At 30.5% G+C, this 13,367-nt stretch overlaps 2 protein-coding genes across 2 annotated transcripts; both read left to right on the top strand.

The window, feature by feature from the left end:
* The first annotated feature begins 905 nt into the window (after positions 1–905).
* LOC111038559 lies at positions 906–12,143 on the top strand. The gene is made up of 6 exons (XM_022321690.1): positions 906–1,116; positions 4,153–4,303; positions 4,400–4,652; positions 8,300–8,410; positions 9,413–9,521; positions 11,968–12,143. Exons 1-6 carry the CDS (start codon positions 993–995, stop codon positions 12,123–12,125), a joined length of 906 nt encoding a protein of 301 aa, XP_022177382.1. The 5' UTR covers positions 906–992; the 3' UTR covers positions 12,126–12,143.
* Positions 4,898–6,601, top strand: LOC111038558. The gene is made up of 2 exons (XM_022321689.1): positions 4,898–5,474; positions 5,571–6,601. The coding sequence occupies exons 1-2, from the start codon at positions 5,205–5,207 to the stop codon at positions 6,396–6,398; spliced, it is 1,098 nt and encodes a 365-aa protein (XP_022177381.1). The 5' UTR covers positions 4,898–5,204; the 3' UTR covers positions 6,399–6,601.
* Positions 12,144–13,367: the final 1,224 nt, after the last annotated feature.

Raw genomic sequence — 13,367 nt, 5'->3', positions numbered from 1 at the left:
AATAAAATCAGTTATTGTCGTACCTTAATAACCACTAAATTAGTACACTTAATAATAAAACCGTTTTTATTTATAAGTATTTCAACTTTTTTAATAAAATCCATGTTATGGTAGATATATATTATAAGTATTAACTTATTTCTATACACTTCTGGTCCATATTAAATATAGATTTTTCTAATCCAAATTGATTTAAACTCCATTACATCATATAACCATTGTGTTAATGTTAAACCTCCCTAAACTGTAAGCATCTTTTTTGATCTAAAACAATTTTAATGTTAACATTTTTAAATGAAATAATTGGTTTAATTGCTTGTGTGTGGTTTACTTTAAGTTTTTTTTATTAAAAACTAATGAAACAGTAACTGCATTCTATGTGATATAAATATATAATATAACTACCTACCTACATAATACAAAAGGTATATAGAAACATTAACTCACACCTATAAACAAAGATAATTAATTAAATAGGTATATCTTATAATATATTATAATATATTAGATATATTAAATAATGTTTGTTTAATAAAACAATAGATAATAATAAATTATTAACTATTTTTAAGGTGAACATCTGTAAAAAAAACAAGTGAATATCTATAACTTTCAAACTAAACTTTTACATTCAACTTTCCATAATAACAAATAATTATATTCATAATACGGTTAAATCTTTCAATATTTATTTATACATTACACACACATGCACTTCATATTTTTATGAGTTATTTTATTCGGTATAAATTGTATGTGTAATATCTCGGTACCCATTTGGCAATTAGTCATTAGACAATATAAACACTATAAAAGAAACAAGAAACGAAAAAACTCTTATAGATAAGATTAACAAATTCATCATATTAATATGTGCGCTACCTAGGTACTTATAATAACGTAATTTTCAATATATTTAAGTTTATTAGTATTTAGTCGGTCGTATAGAAAGCAAAGCGGAACATTTCTACGCACGTCGTTTAATTACTACAATGCTTTCCGAATCAAAACAAGAAGTTTATACAAATGATGAACTAATTGCAAAAGTCGGAGTTAACAATGTCAATATCATCCGAGAGTGGTTATCAAAGCAACCACATTTACCAAAAATATCAGGTACTTGTAAATTAAATAAAATGCGTGTAGTTGATAAATATTTTAAAATTTGGGGTTCGAAATTTAATTCAAAGAGCATTATTAAACACATATTTTATTTTTGAACAAAAATGAATTATATATAATTATCGATAAAGGTACTAAATACTATTGACAGGTATTATATGATAGTACATTAATACCTACATAGCATTATATATCTACGATAAAAATTAAAATAAAGTTTAGAATAAAACGAAACTTAAGATTTTATATGTTATATAGATACAAGGCATTTAATGAAATGTATTAAAATTGTTGTTAAAAAAAAACCGACAAATAGCCGTCTCATTTTTACCCAACTATCTACATTATGAAAGCGAGTAGTTACCTACTGCAAAGTATTTTTAATATCAACTCGAATGGAAAAATACTACTATATTTTTACTGAGTACCATATTATTATAAAACGATTGTAATTTATAAGTACAGACTTGTTTACCAATATGGCAATATTACTATACCATATTGTTTAATATTTTTATGTTGATAATAAAAACTGAGGAAGTTGCATTGCTGTATTGTGTTGTATTGCAGTATACCCTTCGTATTGTGTATGTCACTATAACGTCTGTGTTAAATTTAAATTCAATGTTAATAAATAATCTATATGAAAAACGATTTTGGGCGGACACCGTCTGTCAGCCTATATTTTTAAAACTATTGCACTATACATATTTTATATTGAATAAGTAATTTATATTTAACTAATAATATGAGGAGAAATGTATCTAAAACAAATCACATATCAGATATTACTATTTTACTTACAAAACTATTATTATAATATAATTTCATACAATAACAATAGTAGCTGCGGTTATCCACTTATAAGTCAATACCCATGAACCTTCCGTAAAAAGGTGTGGATTAAAAATTAATCCAAACATTCTGGAACAAATTCATAGTGTATACAGTAAACAATGTGGTGAAAAGTTTCAAGTACTTACAAGTTACAAAGTATAAATAATAATTTTAAATAAGTAAAATTATTAGTAAAATAACTAAAAATAAATAGTTATTTATCGTTTAAATATCCGATTTCATCGAAATTTAAATTTGAAATAATGTCAAAACAAAAAAAAATCGTGAATTTATATTTTTGATTTTTTTAAGAACAACTTAACTTGTTAATTGCATCTTATTGAAAACTATAAAGCAATTTATTCAAGTTAAAATGTATGTAGATACATCTACTTGAAAACGAAGAATGATATAACTTATTGAAACACATCATCGAATTTCCAATAAATAAGTTTTGTATAATCAACAGCTTCTAAAAAAAAGTGAGCAAGTGGGTACCACTCTGATGTAAAATGATAAAACAAACATTTGCTGAAAACGTCAAGTATCTACGGTTATTTGTTTTTGAATAAGAAAGTCTATCCACAAAAAAAAGCGGGTAAGTGGATGTCGCTCTGCTGTACATTGGGTGTCTAGAAGGTCGCTGTAATGGATGGTGTTAAATTTGAATTCAATGATATAATATCATTGTATACGAAAAACGGTTCTGAGCGGTCTACGATATTTTTTTTTCATTTATTATATTTTTAAAATGTGTCAACATATTACATGTTATTACAAGTTTATTAGTACAATTAAGAAGTTATATGTTAATATGGTATGAATGGTCGGACGATATAAGATGATTGTGTTGATTAAATTAAGGAGTGGGAGTGATGAGGAGTGGGATTTTGTTTATTAGGCATGCTAGAGCAGCTAGGAGGGGGTTTAGGACTAATTTTAACTCGTTAAAGAAATTGGTGACGATTTGCAGAGGTTGATCGGGCGGTGGGGTGTTTTCTGTGGTCATTCTTACTATGAGGGTTTTTCTTTTGGGTTTCAGCTTAGCGCGTCATGTAATCTTCTGTGAGGTGCAGGTGGTACAGCATGTGTTTGAATATGTTGATGAGTTGTTTCTGTCACTCTGGTTTTGGATTTGATTCGGCTTAATACTTTTTTAAAGGTTTGGCATCCTTTATAATTGGCAGTGTGGTTTCCCCAACAGCTACATGAGAAATCGAGTGAATATTCAATGTTGTAAAAATGTCAACTTCAAATGCTCATAAAAATTTAATTTGGCTTTTTGGTAGAAATTTTTTTCTCATAAATTTAGACAAACTTATAAGTAATCTTAAATAAATTTTAAAATCTTAGATATAAGAAGAACATTTTTCATGAATTTCTAACTAAATAGAATTTGTTAATTTTTGTGATTTTTACGAATTTTGTTAAAGAAATTATTGTGGATTTACCCTCAACTTTTTTTTTAATTTGCACTAACAGCAACTTACAAGGAACCTTGTATTACATTTACAAATTTTTTAATCGATAATAGTTTAAAAAAACAAATAATAATCAAAAATTTCATATGCCTATAAATAGCTCAACACGAGTTAAAATATTTTGAAAATTTAATGGTGTATAGAAAATGCTAACACAAATATTCAGTGAAAATTTCACTTAAAATCTAAATCGATTTTTTCTAAAACTGGTTTTTTTCTATTGCCAGTTAGGCACAACGAAAAAAACAAAATTTTGTCAAAAACTGCAGGTTTTCAATAAAATTGCATTTTTTGCGCTTAAATTGACCTCTTCATATACCAATTGCGCTCTAAACATTTTAGGGTGGATAAACCAGTTGGCAATTGCACTATAAGAATTTCCCGGTCGATAGACCGATTGCGCCCAAAACAGTTTACAATACCTACCTAAAGAAAACTTGTTAGTTAATTATAAATGTATGATTATATAGTAAAGACATTAACTGATTTTTTTGGGAGTATCATTATACATGATGCATTGATACATAATATTACCTTACTATATTATAACAGGACGCAATGGGAACACATAAAATGTAGGAAAAATATCATTTACCTGTGTCTGGGACGCAATCGACGGTCTCCGATTTCATTAATATTAATTAATGTCTAATGATTATAATTAGTAAATACCTATTATTAAATATATTTTTTTTTTATCATATTTACGCAGACAAGCAATTGGTGATATTTTTAAACTGCTGTCGGTGTAAACTGGAAACTACGAAAAAAATGATTGACGCATATTATACTATGAGAACTCACAATCCTGAAATGTTTAGTAATAGGAAGATTTCCGAACTTGAGAAAACTTTCAATATATTGTAAGAATCTGAATCAATTTTTTCTTACAAATCTGATTCGTTCGTGTGTTGATAAAAAAAATCCAAAACAAAATTGTATTATTTTGATAATTGCAGTTATTTTCATAAAATGCCGTTGCTACCAGACGGCACTCGAGTGGGATTTTCGCGTCTACGAGACTTCAACTCTAACGTTTTTAACACATTAGACACAATGCGACTTGTGTTTGCAATGTACGATGTATGTATCGATGAGGATCCACTGGCGCAAGAATGGAAATTCGTGATGGACATGACTGGATTCTCAATTGGCCATTTAACTAAACTCACCAATTTGACTCTTATGAAAAAATGCTTGGCCTACGTGCAAGTAAATATACCTAAACTCATATTAAATATTATATAATATATGAATTAGAGTAAAAATGAGTCTACGTCAATTGGTCGTATACAATTGGTCGTTGTAAAATTGGTCGTCTGAAATTGGTCGTTTTGTAAATTGATCGTTTTGTAAATTGGCCGTTTGGTAAATTGGCCGTTTGGTAAAATAGTCGTAGTATATTTTCGTCGCGAAACGTGAATACTGGTTAAAAACGTTATGTTGGTCAAATGGACAATAATCATTATAAAACGTTTTGCGATAATAAGTTGAATAATAGCTTGTGCAAATGAAGAACTATCATTATTACAAGCTATATTATATTACGATAACAATTATTATCGGATGATCTTTATCTGAAATAAAAATAATGTTTTATTTATAGTGTATAATATTGTGTCTGTGTGCACGAATTTCAGTTGACTGTGATAGACGGTGTAGTCTAGTGCTAATAATTATATAAGTAGTTGGGTTAATAAAAAAAAAAAAATAATAACAATTAAGATGCCTCTAAATTTTGTTAAAAGTTAAAGAGGAAAATATATGCTCGTGCATGATGGTTTTTTATATCGTTTTGAAAGTAAAAATGATAAAAAAACTATATGGAAATGTGTTGAAAATTTTAAAAAAAAATGTAAAGCCAGAATACATACAGATGAAAATTCCATTTTAAGTGATGTAACCAAGATATCACATGTTCATTTTCCCGATATTGCCAAAATCGAAGCGAAAAGAGCAATGGAAAATTTAAAGGAGCTTGCTAAGAAAACTGAACTAAGTACTCAATCTGTTGTAGCAACTGTTGCTTCAGAGGTAATATATACAATTTGTTTAAATAATAATTTAATTTTTCTAATATATTATTATTTATTATATTATACAACCTAATATAATTTTTAATATTTTTAGTTAAATACAGCAGTTTCTGGTCAAATGCCTGGCATACCGTTAATGAAAAGGACTATTCTGCGTGTAAGAGAACGTGAAAATGCAGCACCAGGTATACCGCAATCATTATATGATCTTGTTATCCCAGAAGAGTATAAAAAAACATCAGATGGTAAGTCATTTTTACTATTTGATTCTTTCGATCATGACCCGGATAACTGCGATAGATTTTTATTATTTTCAACGGAAGAAAATTTGCAAAAAATGTCCGAATGTGCAGATCATTGGTATGCAGATGGCACATTTTCATGTGCCCCATCTATTTTCAAACAATTGTATACTATCCATGGAATACAATGTTCAAATGTCTTACCTTCGGTTTATGCACTCTTACCAAATAAAAAAAAGAAAACATATATTCGTTTGTTGCAAAGTCTAAAAACATTAAACTGCAACTTAAAACCAAAAACGGTCATGTTAGATTTTGAAATTGGTGCAATGACTGCTTTCAAAAAAGAATTCAGTGATATCAAAATTCGTGGTTGTCATTTTCACTTTGCTCAATCTGTCTGGAGACACATTCAAGAATGTGGTCTATCTAAACAATATAAAGAAGATTCTACTTTCGCTTTTGAAATAAAAAAATTAAACGCCTTGGCATATGTTCCGGTTGATTATGTTGTTAGATATTTTGAATATTTAGTTGATACTCCTTTTTACCGAGAACTGGAATCTGATTTATCGAGATTACTTGACTATTTTGAAGAAACGTGGGTTGGTAAAATGGACAGGAACGGGAAAAGGGAAAAATCCAAAATTTTCAATTACAATTTGGAATTGCTATGCTGATGAATATAACCTTCCAAAAACTAATAATTCAGTAGAAGGATGGCATAATGGTTTTTCGTCCATATTAAATGCTATTCACCCTAACATTTGGAAATTTATAAGAGCCCTACAAAAAGAAGAAAAACTAAATCGTCTGAAAATGGTCCAATATTGCACTGGAGCAGAAACACCTAGAAAACGAAAGAAATATAATGACACCGCTGAGAGAATAAATACAATATGTAAAACATTTAATAATAGAACATTTGATGAATATATGTCTGGGATAGCTCATAACTTGTAATATTATTTTTTAAAACTTATAATTATTGTCACATATATTATTTTTACGCATATTATTTTTTAAAACTTATAATTATTGTCATATATATTATTTTTTAAAACTTATAATTATTATCATATATATTATTTTTACAAATATTATTTACATATTTGTTGCATATTATTATTATTTACACATATTATTTTGAAAACGACTAATTTACCAAACGGCTAATTTACCAAACGACCAATTCACCAAACGACCAATTTCAGACGACCAATTTTACCACGACCAATTTCATACGACAAATTGACTGTACCCCAGTAAAAATGTATCACATTATACCCAAATTATTCTTCATAGTATTATAATATGGAATGTAAATAAATGTATTAGTTGAATTGGTAATTCAATTATTCATAATTACTTGTTTTCATACTATCATTATACTATAAAAGTTTAAAAATACTAAGTTATAGGTACGAAACAAAATATACTAACGACATATCTCGTATTAGTAATAAGTAATAACAGTTATGCACATATGACATGTGTATTGTGTATATATTTTAAAATATATTGTATATGTACTAGGTGTACCAATATATGCATACCAATGTATGAACTTGACTAATATTTCAAGTTGAATATGGCATACATGACAACATTATCGTATGGCTCATAATATTTAAAAATCGCACATGTTAATATAATTAATACAGGTATACAAAAAAATGCTTGCTACACGATTATTTAATAGTGTGCCCTAAATCACGTGGGGAACGTATGGTAAAGACTCGTACTACGGAGTCTAACCGGATTCGGGCGCTAGTGCCCCAGCTCAGTTGGCGTTCGGAAATACGTCGCCGAGTACATAGTACGATAATATACAGCCGCACAATTCGCTAGGTGGGGAACGGCACTGTTGTCGCTGATATGCGGGCACATGGTACACGGTCGTTGCTTGTCGGATTCACCTAACGACAAGGCGTTAGTAACTTAATAATTATTTCATTTATTTTATTAATCATAATTCATAACCGGGCACTGACTAATCAGTCAGATCTTATATCCATAAACCATAATATCAGGAGCGTTATTAAGAGGGGATGAGGGGGGTAAGACTTTATAATATGCATATATAAATAGGCTACCACTCACCTCTATACTTGAAAATGTAGTATTTATAGTGTATAAATAAATGTCTAGATCCCCCTCAGGACTAAAAATTCCTAATTACATCACTACATACCATTAAATGGTATTACATTTTAAAGAATATTTTACCATATTATGTACATCACAGAAGAATAATAATGTATTTTTGGTCACCTTATATGAAAATACGTGTCAAAACCTCCACTGCACTATATAGTGGTGTAAGTGTTTTAGTGGCTAGAGTGACGATACCACTCCTGAAACCTTAACTTTTTTTTATAAACCTAATATTGTTAAATTCCATATAATTTTTAAGACATGGAATTCTCTATCCGAAATTGACATATAATCTACGTATTTTAGGTAAATTATAAAAGTATATATATACGTCAGATACGGTTTATAAGATCTTGAAAATTGAGATATTTTTTATAAAAACAAATAGGTACATTTGATTGATTTGAAATTTTTATTTTCGTAGATGGCTCTGCCAATGCGTTTAACAGCCGTCCACTTGATAAACGCTCCACCGTTGGCCAACCAATTGATGATATTTTTAAAGCCATTAATGCACAAAGACTTATATTCGATGGTAAGATTTAATTAACATTTTGAAGAAAAAAAATATGATTCTAGGGTTTGTTTCACATTTGTTTTCACACAAGTACAAACATCCAACAACCGTCAAAAATGATTGGAAAGTGATTCCGATGTGGTATAAAATATGTATGATAATAATTGGAGACTATAGGTCTATACTTATAATTTCAAAAAGCAGATCGCGATTAGGTATTATTTAGTAAACACTTTTATTACAAAATGAACATTTTTAAATTAATATCGTAAAAATATTCTTTAGAGTTTATTTAGACACAATAATAAACACTCATAAGCTCTTATTACATTATATATAATTTTTTATTATAATAACTGAAAAAAGTGTAGATATCAAAAAACAATTTGATATACCCAATGCACGTAGAGGCATTTAATTAATAAAAAAAAACTACTAAAATATTAATCTCCATAATATTGGAATCACTTCTAGTAAAGTTGTTATTAAAGATCAATGTAATATCAAAATATTCATGGATCATGTATAAATTATTTTCTCTGTGTTATACGCATAACTGACACAGATAACAAATGCTTGGTGCCACGTCCTCTAAAACTCGATTATTTTCTAGAAAATAGTGCTTTCATCTAAAGTTAATTATATCTACGGGGGACGAGGTGACCGAGTGGTCTGACGCGTCCGCTGCGACGTAGCCGGTCGCGGTTCGATCCGCGGCCACCGGGCGGCATTTTTCTCCGAACAAGTCGCGGTGACCGGAGAACAAGTGCTGCCATCCCCCACCCCCGGGGCACGGCAGAAACCTACGGGTGCCCCATTCGAAATTTTGCCAAAACAAACACACACGTATTCCCCCCTACCATCCCAAAATATACAATATAAACCATCAATACAAAAACCTACAATACCTACTAAATACTAATAGCTAATGGCCACAGTTGCCGGGCTCAAGATCAATAAAAAAAAAAAAAAAAATTATATCTACAAATAATAAATTATTCTTACTAATTTTAAATGTAGATTTCAGTGCACCCAGCGAGTGATATGGACAGCGTTTACAAATATATACCAAAAGAATACTTTGCCAGCGACATGGGTGGAAAAGCTCCTTCATTTGAAGCCAAAAAAGGTATACAAATAGGACCTATATACTATTACCTATTATATCCTCACTGTCATAGCTTAATAAATTGCATCAAAATCAAGCGAAACAAGTTAAGCACATTGTTCTGGAAAGGAATGAATTGAGTGCGTGAGTCTTTTCTGTTGCGTTTGGTGAAAGGGTTTACCAAAAGTGTGTGTATTGATGTAAGGTGTCCAAAACTACGAAAGTCGGCAATGGGAGAGTCTTGCTGCTACGGCATTGCAGGATAGACAACTGGCCGATTTCATGCTCCACACTCGTATTTATAGTCATAGTCCCGATCACTGAGTCGCTGTGATTGGTTATTGCGTTCGAACTTCCTGATGCCGCCCGGCATCGTCTGGCGAGCGGCCGTTAGTCTATGCATATACGTATCTGTCGTCGCAGGTCCGTGTTTAGTCGTGGTTCTAGGGACTCAGCGGCGTCGTGGCCGGACGGCGGAGTTAAGAGGATGCCACACCCGCATGTGTTGTCTCGGTCTTACAAACGAGGGAAAATACCAAATTTAAGCTCAGTAGTTCACGTTTTACGCTGTTAGTTTAAAAATTAGAGTGAATCCACCTATTATGAATCTTGATGGTGAGAACATTATCTGTGTTTGTTGGAAGTTCTTTTACGATAATTTAGTTTTTAAGTGAGGTGTGTTTGTATAATAAATGTAAATTAAAAATGCTCATAACTCACTTAAAAGGTGAATTATTGAAAAAAAACTTCCAACAAAACACAGATAAAGTTCTTATCATCAAGTTTCATAGTAGATCGATTCACTGTAATTTTTAAGCTAACGGCATGAAACGTGAACTGCTGAGCTTAAATTTGGTACGTTACGCGTTTGTAAGACGTAGACAACATATTATGCGGGCGTGGCGTCCTCTTAACGCTGATTGCTCGCGGCCTGATAGTGATGCTGCCGGACACTTGTTGGCAACGGTTGTTATTGGCGGTGGCGGTGTTGATTCCGTTTAGTCACGCCTGCTGCCTGTAGCCATCCAATCGCCGTTTGTCTGATTGGCTCCGTCCGTTAATATCGGTATTGGTTGCTCCGCCCCTTGTGGATATCGCCGAGATTATTCGTCGACGGTACTGCGCGCCCCCAATCGTATCGATTCATCTCTTGGTGTAGAGCCTTTCCAATGAATGATTACGTCATATTTTACTTTGTATAATATGTAGCCCATAATCCGTGTCGTCATTGCTCACCCGGAGCCTTCGTGGTCATTACTGGTGTAATGAGTGCATTATGACGTCACAATAAGTATTCTTCATTGCAGAATATACATGGGCCATCAAGAATTATGGCTCGATTGAGCAAGTTTGTAGCTATCATGCACCTTATTGCGACCGGTGCCCCTTATTATGACCAGTCTGGCAAGTGCTCTACACTAATACAGAGATTCGGCTGGTGCAGTCGGCGGGAGGTTGGCGTCTCACATGGAAGCCTCATGGCGTCTAACGCGTGCACGCCTTGAGGAGTTTAATTCGTGACGATGGACCAGTCGGACTGCCGACCGACTGCATTCCGAATCTCATGCAACGTATTTTTCCCAACAGCCCCATAATAATAACATACATACCTTTTGATTGCCTTATTACATTAAGAAACATTGTGATAACACCACCAGAAAATACTTGGCGTGGCGAAAACACACATTTTAAAAAGTTTACTCTTTGAAATTCACTTTTAGACTTAAAATGTTTAACATGGACAATGTAGGTAGATGAATTATGCAATAATGAATTAATTGCAAAAATATTATGTCAAGATCGAGTTAACCTAATAAAGTAAACATATAAATATATTCAGGGCCGTGAATTTAATGTATTTTTTGCTACACTGTAAAATAAAATGGATTTGACCAAAATATGTTTTGACTTATTTATAGTTCAAATACCAAATCTTATTTTGCATATTTTTACATGTTTCATGGGTTATTGCATATAAATACATATTGTCTTAATGCATTTTTTATATAAATGCTTTTTTTCGTCATGTTTTTCATTTTTTCGGCCAGTCTGTTATAAATTGACATTAAAATATAAAATGTATTTGCATTAACTATGACTTGTATAATTTCATGGAAACTATTCTGTATAAAAATGGTTGTACACAAAAGTGGTCTTAATCAAGTTTGAAAATCTAAAGAAATCATTGATTGTATACATGCAATAACTATACTTTAAATGTAAAATAGATAATTTTAGGTAGAAACATAATCTATTATAAACATATTCAAGCCCAATAAGTCATATATTCATATCAATATGTAACAATACTAATATTTAAATCAAATGTGCTTATATTATAATTGTTTTACATCCACAACAAACTATTTGTAAAACTGTTCACGTCTATTTCCCTGCGTTGTCGCAGTGTATGGGCATAAATTTTAAATAGTACAACTAATCAAATTTGTTTTTAAATATTTTATAGAAGAATCACAAAGACGTTTTGAGTCGTACGTGGTTTTTTTTGAAAACGACGAGAAATTCAACCGTGTTGACGAGAACAAGCGGATCGATAAGAATAATCGATTTAATTCTACAAACTATGGGCTTGAAGGATCATTTAAAAAACTAGAACTGGATTAAACACAATTTTTTTTTATACATACTTATTTATTTTATCCGATTTATCGTGTATAATATTATTTACTTGTATGGTTGTATAATATTATAAACATAGACCAAATCAATGGCCAATAATTATGTACATTTCAGTTTAAATAAATACTGCACCCTCAAATAACAGTCATGGTTGAATTATAGGTATACCTATTTTATATTTATATTAAAATCTTTCAAGTGATTATATATTATTCTAATGACTTATATAATAAGATCACTGATGATCTATTTAACCAATCAATAGAAACATAATATACAGAAGTCTGTGTAGGTAATCAACGTGACGTAGGTCACTGCAAACTGGGAAAAAATTGTCTGATTTCTATCACGGTTTCAGAGATGACTTGCTCATTTCAGATTGGCAAAATTGAAGAGCGACTCGATGGAAACAATATTGTATTAAGATAGGTATCAGCTGTAATTGTGCTGTATACAATAGCGACAAAAGGATATAATTTCCCACTTAGTTTATACTATTAGACATAAAACAAATTTTTGTGCGCAATGTCTACCATATATTTTATAAAACACATAGAAAGCACAGGCCGATTATTTTAATAGCAAACACCATCTTATTAACCAAAAAAGAAATGTTTACATGTTCGGTGCTTACCAATACTTAATATCGTATTTAATGATTTAACACCACGGTAACAAACACCTACTGTTAAATACTTAAATACCCATAAAATGTGTGTCATTTTAGAAGCATTGTTAGTAATACATAGTACCTAGCTATTTAGTATGTTATTCAACTTAAAAAAATGAATGTTTATCTTGAGTGACAAGTCATTACTTATGCAGTCTTATTTATTACTTATACTATCTTAAATGGTTTCACTAAATTATTGTTTTACCAAATTTATTATAAATAGTAAGGTAAACTATCTTATACCTACTTGGTAGTTTAATACGAATCACTAAAATTAACTTATTTTGCCCATCTTGTTTAAGTAATGATTCATCTTAAAGATGATATAATTTTTTTTTTTGAGTGAACCTATTTCTTAATATTTCATTAGGTTTACCAAAAAAAAAGGCGGAGGTAATCATCGTGTAAAATTAATAATGCTTATAATAACAGAAAATATATATAAGTCAAAAGTTTAAAACAAATAAGTAATTTGTAATAATAGAAATTATATCCGTTACAAGAAATATTGAAAAACATTATATAGAAGTACATTTGTCCTTTGTATAAACCAC

Source organism: Myzus persicae, unplaced genomic scaffold, assembly GCF_001856785.1.
Source record: "Myzus persicae strain clone G006 unplaced genomic scaffold, MPER_G0061.0, whole genome shotgun sequence".
In the NCBI taxonomy this organism is placed as follows: Eukaryota; Metazoa; Arthropoda; class Insecta; order Hemiptera; family Aphididae; genus Myzus; species Myzus persicae.
The sequence above is the reverse complement of the archived record's forward strand: the minus strand, read 5'-3'. Positions and strand labels throughout refer to the sequence as shown.